The sequence below is a fragment of the Pteropus vampyrus genome, unplaced genomic scaffold (genome assembly GCF_000151845.1).
Source record: "Pteropus vampyrus isolate Shadow unplaced genomic scaffold, Pvam_2.0 Scaffold113, whole genome shotgun sequence".
NCBI lineage: Eukaryota > Metazoa > Chordata > Mammalia > Chiroptera > Pteropodidae > Pteropus > Pteropus vampyrus.
The window spans coordinates 2,552,879-2,576,534 of record NW_011888894.1 but is presented as its reverse complement, the minus strand read 5'-3'; the positions used below and the strand labels follow the sequence as shown (position 1 = coordinate 2,576,534).

Below are 23,656 nucleotides of genomic sequence, written 5' to 3'. Positions count from 1 at the left end.
CAAAGTAGTACAGTACCAGGTTCTCCAAAATTCTGAGTTCTTCTTTCAGTAGGTCTGCTATAGTACAACTAGTTACTCTAAGTGGCCATAGAAAGGGCAAACCTACAGAGGTGGGCAGCGGCAAGCAAAGCCTAGAGGAATCCCTACAATGCCACCTTCACCCATTTTTGGACCCCTTTCTGCTCTTTACGAAAGCATTAAAATCCAGGACACAAAGAAATCATCACTTCTTGATTAACACAGGTACTCTGCCATTACCATTATTCATATATTTATTTCATCCAAAGTTTATTAAAGTATTTACTAGAAGTTAAGCAGTGTGCTGAAATAGTTTCTGATTTCAAACAACTTATTTTCTGATAGCAGACTTATAAAATAACAAGACAGGCAATATAACTGGCATAAACAAAAGTACTGTGGAAACACGATTAAGAGACTATTTAAAATTTTTTATGTATAATGTCAGGGATGAAAGAGACAACTCTAACACACACACATGTACCCATAGCTCTGTTTCGATCATAATTGTTTCTCTTCTAAATCCACTCATTAATTTCGAGACATCATATTATTTCATCCATAAATATTTCAGCATATATCTCTAAAAGACAGGGACTCCTTTAAATAAAACATGAATCTGAATCTTGAAAACCGAGTAACTTTTTTAAGATGTGAGGTATAATTAACATAATAAAATGCACAGATCTTAAGATGTTCAATGAGTTCTCACAATTGTGTAGTCCTGTATAACCAGTATCCAAAACAAGATACAGAACATTTCTATGGCCCAGAAATCTCCTACATGCCCCTTTCTAGTCAGTTTCCCATACCAAGATAACTACTTCCTGATTTCTATTACCAAAGATAATAGAAATCCTATTCTTGGACTTTTATAAACAGAATCAGAGTATATATGAGTAAGAAGTTTCTAGGTCAAAAAAAGGGAAAAGCATTCCAGGTGGAAAAAAGTACATGTACAAAATAAAAACGTGTGGAAAGTTATGTTCACAGGATGCTGAAGAACTCAAGAGGGCTGGAAACTGGGACTGGTAACTGATAGAAGACAAGGCTAGGAGAAGAAACTCGTTGGGAAGCTAGGGAGGGTTTCTGGATTGAACTCCACAGTTAATTCTAGGAATCAAGTTGTTTAATAAACTATTCCCAATGCTCCACACTATTTCTCTGACATAAAAAGCAGTCAGTTCTCTCAATATACTCCTTTCTCCTCAACCCTCCTGCTGAGGATGACCAAGGCAGAAGCAGTGTCCTATATGGCTGTTTACTTCCATTTTGTGCAGAGGCCACTCTGCCATCTCAGGGAACAAGCCCCGCTTGGTTTTCTTATGAGAGGGCACAGTCTCTCCCCCTACCCATTTTAAATAAGCAGTCTTGAGTCTGAGGGGCAGCCTTACCATTATCTGGATTTCTCTTTTGCACACCTGGAGATCATGTTCATTGTTGACAAACATGCGTTTCAAGGCACATTTCATTCCATTGCTTGTCCTCACGAGAAACACGATAGCAAATCCACCTGTGAGAGAAACAAACACATAAGCTCTTTTGAGTCACGTTCAAAAAGTCAGTCAGATTACTATAGTGGCTACAGGTTGCTGCTGTCACTTTTGATGGTACTGATGCCATTGCCATCTAGTCTTCATACTGCCTGGCTTCGAAGGCATTCTGAGATTCTCGGAACCCAGAAGTATTACTTGGGCAGTTGGGCTGCAGGAATTGAAGAAATTGTTCCTATCTATCTCAGGAAAAAGGAACAGTAATTATCTTCCAAAGAACAGAGGACTAGTCAGAAGAAAGAAGGAAAAAACAACTAAATTCCAAACACTGTCCTAGGCATTTTAAGCTCTTGTTTAATTCCAACTACTATCCTGTGAGGCTGGGTGTTATTATTCCCTTTAAGGCAATAATTACTAGCTGAGGCAGTCTTAAATGTTTTGAATTTGTTACACCTTAGCATTCCACAAATCCTTAGAACTCCTAACCTTGACCTCACTCCCCAAACACTGTTATGAGGTGTTCGATGAAACTGTTAATAGGGATTATAGATAGGTCAGGTGCTGCAAAGCTGTCAAAGTTGAAGACCTTGAGATAAGCAGCAGTTATACTGGACACTTAGTCCATCTGCCTGCTCATACAACCTCATAATTTAGCTTAAATTATCCTTTGCACTGACCTTGTGTAGCAAAAAAAAAAAAAAAAAAAAAAATCACTGAGTTATTCTTTGCACAGAGGTGATCACTAATTGGATGGAGCTGAACAGAGGAAAGGCATCAGTACAGGAACTTGAATTGAGGTTACAAGGTTATGGTATAGTATTGGGACTAGCAGCCACATGCAAAACTGATAAAGAGCAATAAGTAGTGATTATAGAGACCTCAGGCCTGACGGATGATTTGAGTCCCGACTGCCACTCTTGTTCTTCTGAGGCCCAGTGGCACTTCAGTCAGTATCTGGCTGCTGATGAATGTCATATCTTTACAATAATTATTCCTTTTCAAGTCAGCTTGTTTTTGTTCCTTACAGCCAAAGAGAGCTTTAATCATAAAGCATTGTTACATTTTCATTAAATACACACATAATTCTGTATTAAAAATTTTTAATGGGCTCAAATATTCCAATGTATATTTTGATAATGATTTATCAGAGACTGCATGTTTGTATATTTCCTATCATTATGATCTTCTTCAGTATTCAGATATACACTGAAATTTACCATATAATCTTTAATTTTAACTGTCATTTTCTTGTAATATTTTCAAGTACTTTCAAGTACACTTATACTGCTCAATTGTCAATTGTAATTCTAGAATTCTGAGTATTTAAAAAAATTTTTTTAACGGGGGGAGGAAGAGAGGGAGGTGGGAGGTAGATGGGGTAAAAGGGGTAAAATATGTGGTGACATTAAATAATTAAAAATAAATAAATAAATTTTTTAAAAAGAAAAATAAATAAATTTGGACATATGAAAAAAATTTTTTTAAACCCTAGCACACACTCACAAAGGTCTTATCACCAAAAAAAATAAGAAACAAACAAAAAAAACCTCTCGATTCTAAGGTGCACATTTTTTACATTTTAATTTTTAAGATGTCTGAAATTTTCTTGTAATAAATATATATATTTAATGAAGTACTATTTGTCTTTTTTCACCCTATATGCTATTAAATTCATGATGTGTCTTATAATCAAGTTGGACTGGGGAAAATGATAGAATAAATTATAAAATTTCTATGCATAGTCATAACTGTTTCATGAACACAGTGGGTATTCATTTCATAGGTATTTTGAATTTCATAAGAAATCAGAACTACAGACTTTGCACCAGCAGGGCTTCTAGAGAGCAGTCCAAGCATTTTGCTTATGGATGGAGAAATCTAGTGAGGCTCAGGACTCTCATGGCTAGCTACAGGCAGAACCTGGAACAGTGTCACTCTCCTGATTAACCAAAAAATGTTCTTCCCACTTCATCTATCTTAGAGAAAACTGTGCAATCCCCCTGACAGTGCTGACAGTGTCACAGAACAAAGGTTGGGAGAACAAAAGTTGGGAATGGCTACTTCTTTCAGTTCCGTGAGGCATGGCACTTCTAAAGGACAGGCTGTCCTTTCAGAATTTGGTTGGTGATGCAGCAATTTGAGATAACTGCCACCAGATGGGAGCAGTATTGTTTTCTTCACCAGGTAGCAAGATGACCTTTCCAACCAGAACTGAAGAAATGAGTCAGATGCCTACCACACGATCTAGGCAAGCACAACTAGCTGAGAAGAGCCAATCCAGATTCTCAAAGCCTGTGCCGATCATATATCTAAAGGCCAGTCAATACACCACTATGCCTACCACAGACAGAACCATGTTATCAAGCATCTATGCCCATACAAGGGCTTATTTGCAGGTGAAGAACATTTAAATCAGGGTTCCTTGGCCATGATATAAAAATCGAAGCCTGACAGAATTTGTCAATTTAAAAGCGTTGGCCACTATCACTATGTAGTTGACTAAATGGAGATGTAAATTATTAGATTAGAAGGTAGAGGGGAGATAGCACCATTCAAGATGCTTCTCCAGCACAGGTTCGCCATGTGAATCTAGGTAATAAGAGTCTCAGCCACAGCTAAACAGGGTTCAGGCTATTACAGAAGGCAGTTATGACTGTCAATAGAGATGCTCAATTCAGACCGAGTTGCATCCCAAGATCTTGATTAGAAGAAAAAAATCTAAAGCTGAGCTGAGGATGGTTTGAAGAGGTAAGAAAAGCTAACATTCAGTAGAGCCTGCTCCAGTTTCTCTGCCTACTGGCATTTTTTGAAACGCTAAAATAATCTTCATGATTTTATTGGAATGCAGTTTTTGGACAATCCATGAATTTACTGAATCACGAAGGGAAAGGATCTGATACATTATGTGAGGTAAGCAAGTGAAATAGGCAAGATAATTGTGGCACATACACATTTTTGTCTATTAAATATGTAGGAATACCTTTTTTACTTCTACAAAGAAACATGTTTTCTCCCACTTTCCCTAAAATACAAAGCACTCTTGGTTGATGATGTTGATAGGTACTTTCTACTATGAGTTTAGAGATTTTGTCTGTTTGGTTCCCCTACTGTCATGACCTAGAATAGTGCCTAACACGTCAAGGGCACTTGAAAATGAATTAAATTCCCTCTTAATGTTATAGAATAGAAAAAGCTACAGAGAGTAGTGAAGACTGTGAGAAATTAAAGCATATGGCTCATGTAAAGGAATAGCTACTACACAACTCCAGGTATTTGTTGCCATGTAGGAACATAGACCCAGTTCTGTCAGATCTGCTAATTTCTAAAGATAAATTAGAAACCCAAAACTTCATGTGGCATCTCCAGATTTAAACACTGGCAACAAGTCACATTTTAAATTAACACTGGACAGGTTGACATCGGACAGGCTGAAGAAAACAACACATTTGAGAGGCTTTAGGTATCTTTGAGCATACAGTTTTCTACCGGTGATCTAATCTAACCCCAACATTTTACTGACAGCCAGAGAGGGAGAAATGACATAGCCAATGTTACAAAAAGTTAAAAGATGACTTGCAAATAAAATTTATATATAGATTAACTCATATATTGGTTATCACAGTTCTTATCTTTCTTCCCTGAAGAGGAAATTATGAAATACTTCCTCCCACCTCCAACCAGCATTTGTATATGACTTTATGCTTTTTTAAAGGCATTTTGAAATAAATGATTTCATTTCCATTTTCACAATAACTGAATGAGGTAGGTGAACTACTATTGTCCCCATCTTCCAAAAAGGAAAGAGATGTAGAGAGATTAAGGTCTTTTCATAAGAACACATAGAGCTAGTTAGTGGTTGAGCTCAGACCAGATGTCTCATCTTTTAAAATCAACTTTATATATAATACAATGTACCCTTTTAAGTGTACAGTTTGATGCATTTTCACAACTGTATACACTCTTGTAACCATCACCACAATCAATCCATCACTGCGAATCTCATGCCTCTTTGTGGGCATCTCCCTCCTCCTTCTCGATATAAATTTTTCTTGCTCTAGAATAAATGGAATCACAAAGTATATACATACTCCTGTGTCTAGCTTCTTTCATTCAGCATACTATTTCTGAGATTAATCTTCATTGTTATATGTACCAGTAGTTTGGTTTTTTAAAATTGCAGACTAGTACTCCATTGTATAGATTCTCCACAATTAGTTTATCCATTTGCTTGTTGGAGGATATATGAATTGTTTCTAGCTTTTGCCTATTATTATAAAATGTTCATACAGAAGTCCTTTTTCTGTGGACATAGGTATTTATTTCTCTTGGGTAAAAACTTAGGAATGATAGTCTGGGTCTTATGGTTAAGTGTGTATCAGCTTTATAAGAAACTGTAGTTCTCTACAGTGGTTATACCATTTCAGATTCTCAATATCCACATATGAGAGTTCTGGTTGTTCCACATCCTCACCAACATTTGGTATTGTTGGTATTTTTATTTTAGCCATTCTAGTTGGGTGTGTAGGGATATTTCATTGTGGTTTTAATTTGCATTCCCCTATAGATCCTTCCTCATTTAAACTACTAGGATTAGCTGCTTTCCACCACTTTCATAATGAAAGGCTTAATAAGCATAGGATCCTGAAGTCACTGATGAAATTACTGTGATACCTTGAACTTCTACCTCTCAAGCAAAGATGACAGAATGCCTACATCTCTCATTCAAGAAGGCAAGTGAGAATTTGTAATACACAGAGTAGGGGATTATATAATCTCTAAATCTCTTTCAATTCTGATGTCAATAAGAGATCATGGTCATCAACGTCATTATCATAACTAAAACTTTTTCAACAAAACCTTCTCAGGAGCCTGATCATGCTATTTGACATCAGCAACGGGAATTTTGAAGAACCAAGTGTAGTACCTCTCCTAGCTTGGTCTCAAATACTGAATCATGCCAAATCGTACCAGACCTCAGGGGCTGTGCCAAATGAATCAAGACACCAGTGACTTCCTTCCATGTAGCAAGGATAAGTGAGGAATGGGGGAGGTAAGGTGAGTAGGAAGGGAAGAAAAACACCAAACTGATGATCTCAGTAGTGATGTGCAAAGAGCAGGGAAACAGCTGAGCAGATGATGAGAACAATTAGATCAGTGGTCCCCAACCTTTTTGGCACCAGGGACGGGTGCTCCTATGAGAAGCTAATGCCTGATGATCTGAGGTGAAGTTGGGCAGTGATGCTAGCGCTGGGGAGCAGCTGCAAATACTGATGAAGCTTCACGGGCTAGCCTGTCATTCACCTCCTGCTGTGCAGGCGAGTTTCTAACAGGCCACAGACCAGTACCCATCCGCGGCCTGGGGGTTGGGGACTCTTAGATTAGACCATGAGACATAGAAGCCCATCATGGTGCTAAGGCAGGGTTTCTGGTTTGCTGCCAAAGAGGTTGTGCTGGATATTTTAAGATGGGGCCTAGATTCTAGGCACTAAAATCTGCCACCACTTATTTCCCAACAGGTTGAAGGAAACTTCATTTGCTAACATCAGTCCCATCTACACTTTTAGAAATGGCTTCCACTTGTCTGAGACAAAAAAAGACACAAACCAAAGGCGCCAGAGGATACTAAAAGAAAACCTCACCCAGACTCATATTTTGCACCTATTTTCCACTTTTCCACCTTACAAACTTCGTTTCTTTTAAAGTAAGGTTTAACCTAATGAATGTTTACTTAATGCAGTTTCCCTTTGAATGACCTGAGGGTAAAATAAAATAGCATTCTGGGGCTTTTCTAAATAATCAGATAGAGAACACAGTTAAAGTGGAATTTTTCTGGAAGATGTAAAAGAAAAGGCAATACCGGACAAGTTACTGGATCTTTTTGGCCTCCATTTCCTCAACTGTAGGAATTAAGACTAAATTAGTGGTTTTAAAACTTGGTTCCTCAGAGCCCTAGGATTATAGGAGGTATTTCAACAGCCCCATTAGGAAAAAAATGACTCCACTTAAGGCAGAGCTCTCACACACCTTCCTTTAGCTGTTTAATATTAATTCTGAACAAGATGCCAGGGGTAAAAAAAAGGGTCCAACTCTGCTTCAAAGGAGAATAAAAAAGTACCCAAAGAATATTCTGTAGCTATGTAAGAGTAGTTTATAAAGAAAAAAAGGACTACACCACTGCAAGTCATGCAAATAGCCCTTACCTGATATGTCTCCTGCAGATATAAATGGGTACAGGCTGTGCCACCACATCCACTTCACACTGAGATCATGCAGCATTCCCTTAAGTCCAAGAGGTTAGGTTCAAACTCTGGCTCTAGCAAGCCACGACCTTCCTGAGGCCATGTCCTCTCACAGTAAAGGGCAGCTGAGATCTACCTCACAGCTTTGCAGAGCATTACATGATAAGTAAGGCACCTTAGCGCATAAGAGATATGTGATGAACATAGGTGTTCCCTCCTTATCTCCCCCATCCACTAAAAAAAGTCCTTTGTTTTTGTATGATACCTGACTTATAAAGTTCTAAATCTGAAATATCTTCTTCAGATCAAGGGCACAAACCCAAATGCCTATAGGGCCAGACAGATCATCTAAAACAGCAGTCCCCAACATTTTTGGCACCAGGACCGGGTGCTCCTATGAGAATCTAATGCCTGATGATCTGAGGTGGAGCGGAGGCGGTGAAGCTAGTGCTGGGGAGCAGTTGTAAATACACAGGAAGCTTCACTCACTCTCCCACCACTAACCTCCTGCTGTGCAGCCCAGTTCCTAACAGGCCATGGGCTGGTACCAGTACCAGCACCAGTCTGTGGTCCTGGGGTTGGGGACCCCTGAGGGAAACAGTCCAGATATAACAGAATGTATACAAGAATTCTGATGACACAGACTCACTGTCAGGGAGATTGTGAGAACAGTGGAGACTAAACCAGAAAGTGCATGCCCCAGCTCATTTCTCAACTTCAGTCATGGAGGAATGTGAGCTGAAGGTTGCCAAATTTTTCAATTTCCAAGAGAAGTTGGATTTTTAGGTAAAAATCTTCTGATTTTTAAATCCAGGTAACAATCTTTAAAAATTTTCTTAAACCATGTGCAAGTTAAGGAAAATCTATTTGTAGGCTAGGACTATACTAGGCAGCCCTGTCGCAATCTTTATGGGACCCTTGTGAAGTAGCAGGGCATGTATTACAATCTCCAATTGACCGGCTAGGAAACTGAGAAAAGCCTAAGTGGCCTCCCGTGTACTGCCACTTACTGCCAGGGCTAGAATCCAGGTGTGCCAATTCCTGGCCCTCACCTTGGCCCACTCTCTCTTGTTGCTGTCCCCTCCCTGTGTCAGCAGCACACGGTGCAGGAACACCTCCACTATAAGGGAAGGAGAGGCAAGGGAGGTTGACTAAAGCTTAGACTCTCTAGTTGACCAGGTGGAAGAGTCCTCTGTACAGCGAGAACCTGAGAGCACAGTCTGCAGTGTCTGTGAGCTCCCACAGGGAGTAATGACCAAGAGGCTTATAAACATCCACCTACAATTTATTCACATTGTAGACAACTTTGCCAAAAGTTTCCGAAGGAACAAAAATTTTCAAAACTGTAGAACAGATGGCAAGGAGCAAAGCAAAGATTTCACAGGAGAAAAGGTCAATCTGAAGCATTTGTCAATAGTGACTCCAGTGGGGACTTGGGTTTGTTTTTTAACATCAATCTCTCCTCATTTGCCTCAAATTAAAAATCATCATGTACCAGCTCCTTCTGGGGAACATGTCAAAGCAGTATCTTCCCCAGGCAGAAAGAACACCCAGATGGGGGATGACTTGAGGCATTCAATTTCCATTCCCCTAATCAGGAGCTGTGGGTACAAGTCAAAGACTAGCAAACTCTGCAGTGGTAAAGAAACATCAATGGAACTCAATCAAGGCTATAGCCCATGTGGAACGTGGGGCAGCTAGAACTGGTTCTTCCTTTCCAGGACTGCAAAACTGGGGAGCATCTCCAGCTCAGAGGGTTTGGCAAGAATCTCCAAAAATAAATTTTCCAGGGAAGATAGATACCTGCCTGCCTGGAACAAAAGGTTAAGACTTTTAAGAAATCAAGTTGGCTCGCACACACCAGAGTCTTGTGGATTACAAAGGCTTAAGAATTATTGTGGATAGAACCAAAGTATATTGGCCTGGCCTGTTGACAACTAAAAACTACTGAAAGAGGGCCTTTTCCTGAGCTACCTGGCCCACCTTCGCTGTCCTGTTATGTTACCATAGGGTTAATCATCTGGTGAATGTAGAGAGAAATGGTGAGAGACATGAGTAGGGCCATATTCTTTGTTCACTGAAATCCACTGAGCAGCTTTCCCATGTTAGACTAAGCCATTTTCTATATTAGGTTGATCTTTTGACAATGTAAATTGGATATAATTCACCTGTTTGAAACTCTTCAGTGGCTTCTTGCCCTTCTCAGAATAAAACTCCAAATGCTTACTATGGCCTTTATGTGATAGGACATGATCTCTCTTTCCAATGTCATTCAAACACCACAGTCTTCTATTGCTCACTTTGTTCCAGCCACAGCTGACTCCTTTCCTCCTTGATATTGTTTATATTCCACCCTTCCTAAGGATTTCTCCTTAGGACTGGGGCATACATCTCCCTTTGCCCCAGTCACTTATTCTTGGCCTACTCCTTCAGATTTCAGGTTAAATGTTAATGCCTTAGAAGAGCCTTCCCTGATTGCCCCCAACCCTCACCCTCTACTTCTGATGAGGTTATGTCTCTTGTTATACACAGCACCCTCTATTTTTCCTTTGGGGTATATATCAGGAATATAATTAAATACTCAGGTGGGCAATTCGTGGTTTGATGCCTTCTTTTCCTGAACGCTGTAAACTGTATAAGGACAAGGACAACGACTGACTCACTGTGGCCTGTCACCCAGCATAATACCTACTACATAAAAGGTACTCAAATGTTTGAAACACAATGTGTTTGCCTTGTACCGTAAAATATTTTTTTTAAACCCAAAAACAAAACGAAAAAATATGACACAGTTTCAGGTTTTCAGAAGGTTAGAATCTAGTTTGGGATAGTAAGGACACATTTTGAGAGAAGGCCTCTCTCGGTGATAAGGTGGTCAACCCTTCCTGAGAAAAACCCTGAGCGTTCAGTCTGGCACAGCTGAGAGCTGTTTGAGACTGGAGCCCACTGAACTGTGTCCTGGGGCAATATGCTCAAGGCGCAGCTTTATGGAGAGCTTTACAGAAATCTCTGTGCTATTACAGAGCGACACTTGTTCTACATGCGATCTCTTCTTTTAAAAATAACACTTGAGCTGGAAATGGAAACACTTCAGTTGAGAAGAAAAAAATCAAACAGCCCATGCTCAACCCTGCATCATTGCTCATCTGAAGGAATGGAGAGTCCCTTGGGCAAGAATTCTCAGTCCCCTAAGCCACTGGTGCCAGCAATCTTCTAATAAGTGGTGTGCACACAAACAGAGCAACTGAGGTCAGCCAGAGGGCGTGGCATCCATGCCCAGATTTATCAGTTCCCCACTGAAGACACCTGAGCTCCACCAAGACATGATGTGTGTTACTGGTCCACATTCTCTGAAAGAGAACTAAAGTTTTAACAAAGCCAAAGACTAGCTAACATTCTCTCAGCTCCCAACTGTTAATTCCAGAGCATTCCACTTTAACTTCATGCTTCAAAGCTTACTTTTCTGCACTTATTGCTTCTGTAGTAAGATCAAGTTAACTAGCTCTGTTCCAGAAAGAGCATCCTGTTCCAAAAGAGCATTTACTAGTGTGGTGATTGAGCTTAGCAGCCAGGTTAAAAGCTGTGTCTTCTGTTCTACTGAGATATGCTCTGACATCAAAGGTACATAATATAAAAATTTTCAACTGTGTAGGTTTCATTAGAACTGGTCTCCAGGCAAACTTCTTTATCCAGGTCATTCTAATCTATCTCAGCCCTCCTAATTAGGTGAGAGGAGATGAGTTCTCATCCTGGAAAGTAGGATGACATTTTCTCAGCTCCCAACTGTTAATTCCAGAGCATTTCAATTTAACTTCATGCTAGATTAAAACCCTTCCTCTGAGGTTCAGGATATGACTGCGCTACCCATAACCTTCATCCGCCAGCTCCAGGTCATGGTCCCTCACCCAGTACTTGTGCACCAGGTCACAGTCGTCTCCTCATCCCAACTCCCACCATTGCCCAAGTTGATTTACTGAGTCTTAGCAATTCTATCCCTTAAACCTCTCCAGAATCCATCCCCTCTAGTCCATCCCTGAAGCTCCCTCACACTGTCTTCTTTTCTAACCAGAAGAACTAAAATAGAGTCCTAACATTCCATGCCTTGGATCTCATTCTCTTCTAAAATCCCTATCTTATAACTTCTCTTAAAATCATTCATTAGTTCCCTAACGCCAGAATAAAGACCAAATTCCTTAACAACACAGTATATAAGAACCTTTAAATTTTCTCCCACTTTGTTATGAAAAATTTCAAACACACAGTAAAGTTGAAAAGATCATACTGAAAACATCCATATACCCACCATCTAGAGTTTACAATTGTTGATATTTGCCATACTTGTTTTATCACACACTTATCATCCATCAATGCAAACATCAATTCATCTTATTTCCAAGTAAGTTACAGACCTCAGTGCACTTTACCCTAAATACTTTAGCATGCATTATCTTTAACTAGTATTCAGAGTTCATGGTTCTTTGGAGTGGTAGAGTAAAAATAAAGAGTATTTATAGTGAAATGTACAAATCTTAAGTGTATTATTGAATGTGTTTTGATAAATATATACTCATATAACCCAAGCCACTATCAAGATACAAAGCCTTTCCATCACACAGAAAGTTCCCTCATGCTCCTTTCCAAACAATCCCACCTCCTATTTCCACTAGAAGCAACCATTATTTTGATTTTTTTCATTTATTACTAGTTTTTCCAGCTTTAGAACTTCATACAAATGGAATATAGTATGTGCTTTTTTGTGTAAGGATCTTTTAATCATAATAGTTTACATTGTTGAGTGTACAGAGTGGTTTTATTGCTGGCTAGTATTTTATTATTTGAATAAACCTGTTTATTCTTTTTCTTATAGATATTTGGGTTATGTCAAACTTGGAGCTACTATGAAGAAAGCTCCATATGCATTCTTGTACAAGTCTTTTTGTGTCATATGTTTTTATTTCTCTTGGGTAAATATCTAATACCTAAGAATATAAGAGCAAGGCTACTGGGTAGGTGTATATTTAATTTTACAAGAAACTGCCAGACCTTTCTCCAAAGTGGCTGTATCATTTTATACTCCCATCAACAATGTATGACAGCTCTAGATCCTTTATAATCTGAATACTGTCCAGTCTTGGCCCAGCTTCATGTCCCAATGCTCTCTTCCCCTCTACCACCAAGCTTTCAGAACTTTAACCTTTTTTCTGCTTTACTCCCAGGAAGTTTATACATGCCATTCCCTCTGTCTTGAATATCTTGATAAAAGGAGTTTGAGATTGTTAAAATAACACCTCTTCTGTAAAGTCTTCACTTTCTTTGACAATCACCCCCAGGCTTTCATATTATGGTACATATTTGGCCAGTACCTCTATTATTACACTTATCACAATGTATTATGATTATCTGTGATACGCTCATCTCTCCAGTAGACGGTTAAGGCAAAGGGCGAGCCAATCTTTTCTGCCCTGGTAGAAATGATACTTGTTATGTTATCATAATAATTTATGATATATTATATGATACTTTATAAAGTATTTTTTACATAAAGTATACCACATATCCTTTATGATACTTTAATGTTATAATCAAACACCATTTTTAGGACTTTTAATACTATGAAACCATAGGAAAGCATTCTATGTTGTTCTCTAGGTCGGGCACTTGAAAAATGTGTCACCAAAGAAAATAAAAATGGAAAGAAGAGCTTCTTATTTCCTTTGGAATCCTCAGGGCTAACACAGTACTTGCTACATGGTAGATGATTACGAGATGTTTCATTAATTAACAGCAAATCTAATAACGTTGTTTCCCTGCTTATAATTCTCCTCTAGCTTTCAAATGCCTACAAGACAAAATCCCAACCTTCGTGTGGCATACAAGGCCCATGATAATCTGGAGCCCACTCTGAAGTGAGGGCCTGGACAGCACCCTCCTATGCCTCAGTGATTTTGCTTGCATTCTCTACCTGGAATGCCTGTCTTCTCTTTAATTAGTAAACTTGTAACTGTTAAGTTCAAGTGTAGCTCAAATCAGGCCTCCTATGTGAACTTTCACCTAACAGAATGCCCATTTCCACATTATTTTCTTACCCTGATTTGTTGACATACCAGTCTTTCTCACTAAGACTACCTTCTCTCAGAGGGCAAAGATTTTGTCTTACTTTTATTCATTGTAGGACACACATTGGACTAGCTTCCCATACTCTTCACACCCTGCTGAAAAAATTAGATATGTTATATCAAGTGATCCCCTTCTCCTAGCCACAGCTAACTGGACCAGGAGTGGGCAGCTGGCACACACTCTCCACTGAGACTCTGAGTGACAGCCTCAGGAACTATATTCAGATGACGCTATACAACCATGTAGACTAGGCTGGTGGCTACTGTCTTTCTCTTGCCTTTTTTAGAAAACACTCTGCATGCTCACAAATAAGCAGAGTGTTCTCTAAAAAAGGCAAGAGAATGGAGCAGACACTGAAAGAAGCTGCATTCTGAGGCTGTGAAGCTCCAAGGAAATACAGAAAGAAGAGCCACCTGATAACTTTCCAATATTCACAAAATCCAGCTTCACATCCTGCTTTTGGGTTCTGGAAAGTGCCCCTGTATTTATCCAGTAAATTCTTTTTTTTTAATTTACTTTAATTTTAATTAAATTTCTGTTCCTTACACTCAATGACCCTACAACACTTTGCACCAATATGTTTATGAAATACACAAGCTCTGATACAATCTAAATTTTAATAATTTTAACCATTACAGGCTCGTTTAACAGAAAGTATCAAAAACAGAGTGTTAAAACAGAGTATTAAAAATTACACTTGAAGACTGAGAATTTTTAAGTTGAGGACAAGATTTACATTAAAATAGAACCTGCATGATTATACAAAGATCTAAGGAAGCAAGCGGTCAAAAATCCATTTGGGAAAGGACAGTCACAAGGAACTTGAACAGGGGGACATGGTCTACACTGTAATCTTTCTTGGGCTCGCAGATAAGGGTTAGGAAGTAGGGTCCCCAGCACTCATTATCTGGGGATGTTGTGAAGATGGTTTTTGCCTGGGATTATCTAAGTAATCATAGAGAAGAGGATTTAGCGCTCAAATGGGAGAAAACAGGGTGAAGTCTTTCAAATTAAGTCTTTTAAATTAAGTAAAAAAAAGAACTCAGTTATGAAGAAATCTGGAGAGGCCTAGCAAGAAGGTTAAGTCTCCAAAAGGACCAGGAGCATACCACCAGTGAACAATGCACTGAATTACATACTGGGAAAACTTCCCCTGCCTTTGGTATAAAACCAGGGTCAGGATTAGGGTGAGCAGAGTATGACGCCTGCCATAGACACAAGAAGATAAAGTCAGTAGTAATCTTTTTTCATTTGACTCAGGCTGTAGTATGGCTGGGCACAGCCCATTAAATTGATCCTGTATTTTAAATTCTGGTATTTTGTTCAAGGTTTCTTGCATTCATTTTTATTTTTTAAATATTGCATTAAAATATTATTTATGTTGATTACTGAGGTTTTGGGTGCCCCCTTGAATTCTGCACTTGGAGTATCTCCCTCTAGTCCTGGCCCTATGTGAAACTGTTGTCTGCACAGTAGAGAACTCTGTCTAGGCATCAGTGTCCATGTTGTCCTTCCACTCTGCTCCACAGAACACCTAAAAGGTCAAGACACTCTTGGGGCCGGGCAGCAACTCAGTGAGTGACTCCAAAGGACGTGTGGGGGACTGGGAAATAGGAAGAGAAACAGAACTGTGGTGTCCGTTTCTGGCTCTCAGAAGTATAGTGAGGTAGTAAGGCTCCAAGGAGACCCTACTCTCAAAGCCCTCTAGGGCACAGGTGAGATGAGACTTGACTCAGGTGCCAAACAAACATAAAGAAACCAAGCTTCACTGAAGCAGAGACCAAGCATTAACAGCCTAGATATCAAATGAGTATAAGCTCATCAACTAGATTGATAAAAAATGAGTACCAACCAAAATAGAACAGAAAAATATGGCTTAGGAAGAAAGGTGGGTCCTCTTTCCAATAACCAGATGCTTCGGAGCCTCAACAAGAGCTGAAGAAAGAGGCTACTGGGTCAGTGCAGAACAATCAGAAGCCTAGGGAAAAATACCTGAAGCTTAATTAGGAGCCAGTACAGGGTATCAAGAGAAACCAAGATGTCACAGGGTTCTAGATTTACGTCAAGCAAGGAAGAGAAGTAGATCTGAAGAACATAGGCTCCCACCCAACCTGGAAGTAAAAGGACAATTCTATTCAAGCATCTAGTACTATTGGTAAGCCGCACTTCAAATAAAGTTGAGGAGAGGGAAAGGAATGAGACTTGAGTGTTCCCTAAGCTGTATTAGCAAACAGCCTGAGTTAGGCAGTCATACCTTCTGCTAGGAACGTTAGCTGGTATAAAAAGCAACACAGAAATATGTATAAAAAGCCTCAAAGATCTTTTGACTCAACAATTTCATTTCTGGAAGTCTATCTTAAGGAAATAATCTGAAATATTCACAAAATGTACACAAAAATACTCGAGAAAAAAATTATAAGCATGAAAAATGAAAATTACTTAAATGTCCCATAAGAAAAGATTTGGATGTAATGCAATCTCCATCAAAATCCCAATGACATTTTTTAAAGGAAAAAAAACAAAAAATTATCATATTTGTATGGAACCACAAAAGACTCTGCATAACAAAAACAATCCTGAGAAAAAAGAACAAAGACAGAGGTATCATACTTCCTGACTTCAAATTATACTATGAAGCGACAATAATCAAAACAGCATGGTACTGGCAGAAAAACAGATGGAACAGAACCAATGGAACAGAACTGAGATCCTAGAAATAAACTCACATATATATGGGCAAATAATTTTCAACACAGGAGCCAAAAACATACAATAGAGAAAAGAAAGCCACCCTGGGAAAATCAAAAAGCCACATGCAAAATAATGAAACTAGACTTCTCTATATAGAAATCAACTCAAACCGAATCAAAGATCTAAATATAAAACCCAAAACAATGAAATTCATAGAAGAAAGCATAGGTACTAAATATATGGACCTTAGTCATAGAAAGGATTTTATGGATTTGACCCCAAAGGCACAGGAAATGAAAGCAAATATAAATGAATGGGACTATATCAAACTAAAAAGCTTCTGCACACACACACACACACACACACACACACACAAACTATCAACAAAACAAAAAGGCAACCAACTGAATGGGAGAAGATATTTGCAAACATTACCTCTGATAAGGGGCTAATATCCAAATTAGATAAAAAACTCATATAACTCAACAACAACAAAAAAATCCAATTAAAAAATGGTCAGAGGACCTGAACAGACATTTCTTCCAAGAAGATATGCAAATGGCCAACAAGTACATGAAAAGATGTTCAGCTTCACTAGCTCTAAGGGGAATGCAAATCAAAACCACAATGAGATACTACTTCACACCTGTTAGAATGGCTATTATGAAAAAGATAAGAAAAAAGACAAGTGTTGGAGAGGTTGCGGAGAAAAAAGAACCCTCATATACTGCTGGTGGAAATGTAAATTGGTACAGCCACTGTGGAAAACAATATGAAAGTTCCTCAAAAAATTAAGAATAAAATTACCATATGACCCAGCAATCTTTCCTCTGGATATCTACCCAAAAAATCTGAAAGCATTTATTCGTAAAGATATATATGTATCCCTTTGTTCATTGCAGCATTATTCACAGTGGCTAAGACATGGAAATAACCTAAGTATCTTTCGATGAATGACTGGATAAAGATGTGGTACATATGGACAATGGAATACTACTAAGCGTTAGAAAAGATGAAATACTGCCCTTTGCAACAACATGAATGGATCTTGAGAATATCATGCTAAGTGAAACAAGTCAGACAAAATAAAAGAACCATATAATTTTACTCATTTGTGGGATATAAAACAGAAAGTAATACATAAACAAACAACACAAAACAAAAACCTCACAGCACAGACAACAGTACAGTGGTTACCAGAGAGGAAGGGGGATGGGACAGGTAGCAGAGGGTAAAGGGGGCCAATTATATGGTGATAGAAGGAGACTTGACTTTGGGTGGGGAACACACAATACAATATACAGATGATGTACTATACAACTGTATACTTGAAACTGATATGATCTTATTAATGCCACCCCAATAAATTTAACAAAAATTTTTTAAAAACTTAAAAAGACAAAATCCTCTACACCAAGAAGACACAGACTTGATGCAAAAGAATGAAAAATGAGAAAGTGGTATTGAGGGGTGTCTAATTGAAATAGATGAAAAGTTCAGCCCTGAAAAAAAAGACCTAATAATATTTAAGAGCTAATTCGGTGTCTTTACTGTTATTAGTTATGGAGAAATTTGGTGTATCAGAGCTATTTTTTAAAGAAGGAGATAATGGTGCTCATTGACAAATTATCACCATACCCATCATGACTGACCATTTTGACCTAGTTTTCCTATCTATTACCCAATCCCTGGAAATTTGTGCAGGTATTTTTCCCTAATAAATTCTACTACACTCTACACCACTTTGTATATTTGGGAATACAAGCTATATCTGGAATGTGCATTTGTCAAATAAGCCAGGAGCAAAACCAGTTTTTGACTCTAGGATACTAAATGCAATGAATTGCCTGGAAATAACAAAATGGGGCTTAAAAGACTAGGATAAATATTCCCTGCCTTTTCTGAAAAATATCAACATTAGCCATGAAGGAAGGACACAGGCCATCTATTTCTTTTATCACTGTATGATCCACAAGAAGTAGCTTTATTTTTGCCGAATGCATATAATTCTGCTGCTAAGCTATTATTCAAAATTAATATTCAGTTTTGCTTACAGGTATGTACAATGCCTGAATTAAGACATGCTAATACAAAAATAACAAAAAAATTTATTTAAAAACATAGTTTGTTCATACAAAAGAATATTATGTAGCCATTAAATATTTAACATTTTAATCTTAAAGTATATACAATATATTAAATAAAAAGAACAAGATACAAAGCTCTTAAGAACACAACTATATTAAAATGTGGCAAAATGACTAGAAGAAAATACAACAAATGCTGTGACTGAAACAATCAAAAATTTTCTAAGACTGAGTTACCTGTGGATGGTGTATGAATGATTATTTTTTTCCATATCTTTTTCTCTATCTTCCACTTTTTCTATAATGGCCATCTATTATCTTTCCTAAATTAAAAAAATCTTTTAGTTGTTTGTTTTTAAATAAAAAGCTGCCTGAAGAGGCATGTTACGAAACTAAGTCTCCAAAAAGGACCAGGAGTACACCAGCTCCGACCAATGCACTAAATTACATGTGGAGAAAATAGCATGTCTTTGGTGTAAAGCAGGGCTGGGATTAAAATAGGTAAAACTCTTTCTATTCAGAAAACATACAACATACAATGACTGACATCCCCACTAACCATAAAAAGGAGCATGAGTCCTTAAAAGAATATCACTTAAATATATTATATGTTAACAATTATGCTTGAGTTTAATGGCAGTATAAACACATGATGCACACATAAACATTCAAAAAATAAGTAAATGAAAGTGATTATAATTATTAGCTCAATTAACCATGCTTATGAGAAGTTTATCAAGGCCTGGGTCTACCTAGGGACAAACATAGGCACATACGCCAAGAAAAAATTTGTCTCTAGAGCTCAAGAGCTCAAGTCCATGATCACAGAAGCATCATCACCCTGGAGAGCAGTCTGAAAAATTACTCTGGTAATCACACAAACGTAATTGGAATATCAGGAGAAGGAAACACACACACACAATATAATGCTCCATGGTATTAAGGCCGCATGTTCTATTCTCAATCAGACTTTCACATCTTCCAGCTACTTTATAGCACATCTGTTTAGGACACATCCAAAAATAGCACTATTGAGATTCAGCTCTGCGCCAAACACTTTCACATGCATCATCTAATTGCATCCTCATGACAATCCTGTGAGGCAAGTCTTATTATATCCATCTACCCAATGAAGAACCACAGGTTCACACTGTAAGCAGCAGAATTCCAATTGCCTGTGCGTGTGTCCAGTGCCCTAGATCTGTGTCTGGCAGGCTCATTTCCTAAAGCCCACCCAAAAATATGCTTCTAAAGGCTCCCCCAACATATTTTACTGTGATCTTCTCATCAAATTACCTATTATCCATTCAGAGACTCAAGTTGCATTTTACCAATAAGGAAAGTGAGATACAGCAAAGAATTCACTGAACTTTCCATTATCTGACCTCTGGCACCATGCACATAAGAGTGGGCCACTGTGCTGTCCTGAGGAACCAGGCTATTCTGTAGAATTTACTCCTCTACTGTGAGGGGCTGGGACTAGCATGCCCTAACACTCCCATCAGGGTCTATTCTAGGTAAAACAACAACAACAACAACAAACCCATGACAAGGAAAGCTGAGCGACAATACAGGAGAGTGCCAGGAAACTACTGGTGCGTCAGCTTCCAGCACATCTTCAACCTTCCAGCACAGTGGAGATCACTTCCCAGGCCTACAAGCAGAACCAGACTGTGGGAGGGGTTTCAGCTACCAAGTTTGAGTTACATTCTTTTCTTGCTGCCCTAAATTCCCCTTCCCTTGTCCTTTGCATTTGCCTTAACAACAGGAGGCAGGGTGCAATATACACTGTGTCAGAGGAAAGGAGCCAGGCCCTCTCCTTATCCCTACCACCTGCGGCATAAGGGACCCACACCAAGCAGCAGCACATTTCAATAGGGGCCAGCAATTTAGGTCGGGGAGGCAGTGGGGATGGTACTCTTATTCTTAAATTTGAGTTCTTTTCACCTCCTTGAATCTCTTTCACCCTCACCTTCACTCAGGCACCCTAGGAAATGCAGGCTCTGGGGCGATGTGGTTTCAGTGGGAGGGGAAGGCCTGCTGGGGAAGAAGAGGAGAACTCATTGCACTTCCCTCCCACTCCCAGGGCTGTAAAATGGAACATTTTACCTCTCAGCTTTCAAGCAGTACTTAATTAAGGCAAGTGAAGGCTTTTGGATGAAGTGAAAAACAGTCTGCATTAGACAAAATCAGACCACACATCCCAACAGGGCTATGTTAGTAAAAGTATGTGATGGGGTTGTGGAAACTGTTTTCAGTGAAATTTTGAACAGAAAGATGCCTTTAAGCTTTTCTCTGAATGCTGAATATTAAGAGATGCTGACTGGTCTGAGTCTGCTTCATTGCAATTAGTGATTCAATTCTAAGGAAACCTGAGAGTCCAATGCTGAGCACATCTACAACCTGGCTCAGACAATAGTTCAAAAGCAACAAGATCCTATTCCCGGTGCACTACCTTCCTCCAACTCCCACTGACCTATACAACAGAACTACCCACTTTTGTTTCTAAAATTATTCTCAGGGTCAAAAGTATCATTAAAAAATCTCAACACTGAAAGGGGCCTCAAACTCCTCCCTTTCCATCATCTCTAACTAACCACCAACTTTCAAGTCCTGAAAAGTCCGCAATCTACTCTGTCTTCAACTTTCGTACTCCTTCCTCTTCTAAGTTCTCTACATTAGCTCCTTCCTTGCCGCCATCCCTCCTCCTGTCTCTTGGGTCCACCACTCCCCCTTTAAGGACTTCACTGCAGAAATTATCCCTCCTCTCTTGTATTTTCAATTGCTCCTCTCTACTGCTCCTCTCCCACCAGTATTGAAACATGCTTCAAATCTCTCTGATTTTAAAAAGAGGGAAGAAAATCTCTTCACTCCTTTCTTGATCCAACTAGCTACCACCCCTTTCCTCTCTTTCGCAACCAGTATTTTTATTATCTATACTCCTCTCTCTCTCTCCACCTACACCCGTCATGCAGAAACCTCCTATAATCTGGTTTCTGCCCTCCCCAAGGCCCTCGCTGTGGTTCAATCCAGTACACTACTTTTCAGATATTATCTCACGTGACAGCCATGCAGCATTGCTCACTGGTGATACTACACAATCAAGGACTCTTTCCACTGGGCTTCCAAAGAAAAAGACATTACACCTTCAGTTTTCTCCTACATTTCTGTCCACTTCTTGATCTCTTTTAGAGTTCCTCATCCTTGTCCTGGTTCTTAAATGCTAATGTTTTTTTCAGTTAAAGATTCAGTCCTGAGTCATCTGTGTTTGCTTTATGAATGCTCTGTAGGCAACTTCATCCATTAAGCAGTTAAGCATCCTTTAATTAAATTCATAATATTGACAACTCTCCTCAGAGGTCCAGACCCATATATTCGACTTTCTCAATTAACTTGATCGACATTTCCACTTGTAATTTTCATAGGCAGTCCAAACTCAACATTTTTGTTGAGAAAACTGAAGTCAAGCCCTCTATGTTCCCCCTACACCTTCCAAGGAAAGGAATTTCCTATATTACCTACCTATTATCATGAATGTGACCATCTACCCCATTTTGTGTCTTTAACAATTCCCTCTCTCCAACACCCAACTAATTACCAGAGCTTATTGATTTTTCTCCATCACTGTCAAATCTGTTTACTCTTCCCATACTCACTGCCATTGCCTTATTTCAGATTCTCATTTTTCTCCTGGAACTACCATTTCTTGGTGCACTCTCAGAATAGAAAGCTTTGGGGTGTCTGCCCAACCTGATGATTCACCTTACCCTGAACATTCCCTTTCCCCTACCAGTCATGTCTGACTAAATAATACCCTCGCCCCATCCCTGCCAGAGTTGATGGGACCAGTAAGGACATCTGACTCAAGCTTGGGCCAATCAGATTCTCTTTCCCTGGAAAGTATAAGTTCATGCAGGCAACTTAAACTGCATGTAACAAGTGAAAGTGAGAGCCATATGGTAACCATATGAAGTCACTAGAATGAATGAACAGCAAAAGTCCACCTGCAGAGAGAAAGTGAAGACCAAAGCAGGAAGGAGGGTGGGGGGCGGAAATCAGATGTAAGAGACAGAGACTCCTGAGAGGCTTCTTGTTCCACAGACCTTCCCCAAGGGTCAGCAGCGCTCCTGCTCTCAGGTTCCATGAGACACCACCACCCCCACCCCACACCTCATCTTTTCAACATTTTCCCTTTTGTCTTTCATCTAATTTAAGTAGCTAACTACTGTGTACCTATAGAAACTCTTGATTAATACATGGATTAACTAATTTCTCCTCACTGGGTCAGCTTTTCCATTTGTAAAACTAGAAGACTGACTTAGATGAACTCTATGAAGGCAGTAAGTATTAAAACACTATAATTTTTAGGTAGTCTGTGTTATTTCTACATTCAGTGTATGTGCAAAATGATGGTCACCACTTGCCCAATAATCAAGTTTTTAAAAGATGCTGAGTTTAAAAACAAATTAATATAAAGAATCTATTTTTACTTAAAGTGTTTTATTTACATTAATTTTCAACCCATTTACCATAAATGTACATTTTTAAATTACATCCTTTTTTAAAGCCCTGAATTAAAACATTTCTCTGCAATTTAGATTTGTCACTCTGGAGGTGAGTCAGTCCATTTTCAAATATTTAGAGAATAAACATATTTAGAGAATGTTTTTTGCTATTCATTCTTGCATTACTGCAGAAAAAAATAGATTCACTTTACAATGCCACGCTGAATGTAGTGCACTGTTTAAAAAAACAAAACAAAACCTTTTGTCCTCTCAAGAGGCTCTAGATAAATTAATAGTCCATGATTAACTATCCAATATACAAAGTACGTATTACATCACTGAAGAAGTACTTGGTAAATAGCTAAATGCTGATAAGAGGTTGATTCGGTAGGCCTAGGTGGGGCCCTGCGATTTTTTTTTTTTTTAAGCCTCCCAGACACTATAGATCATCTACTAGTTTGGGGAATCACTACCCCAGGATCAGGGGCATTTCAGAGCTTTTTGAA

The 23,656-nt window shown here is 38.8% G+C and overlaps 1 protein-coding gene across 3 annotated transcripts in view; it reads right to left on the bottom strand.

The window, feature by feature from the left end:
- Positions 1–23,656, bottom strand: part of AAK1 (AP2 associated kinase 1) — a 150,869-nt gene that overhangs the window by 79,125 nt on the left and 48,088 nt on the right. For all 3 annotated transcript variants that reach the window (XM_023533832.1, XM_023533833.1, XM_023533834.1), the window contains exon 3: positions 1,413–1,531. In XM_023533832.1, the coding sequence (XP_023389600.1) occupies positions 1,413–1,531 (119 nt within the window). The remainder of the gene's footprint in view (positions 1–1,412; positions 1,532–23,656) is intronic.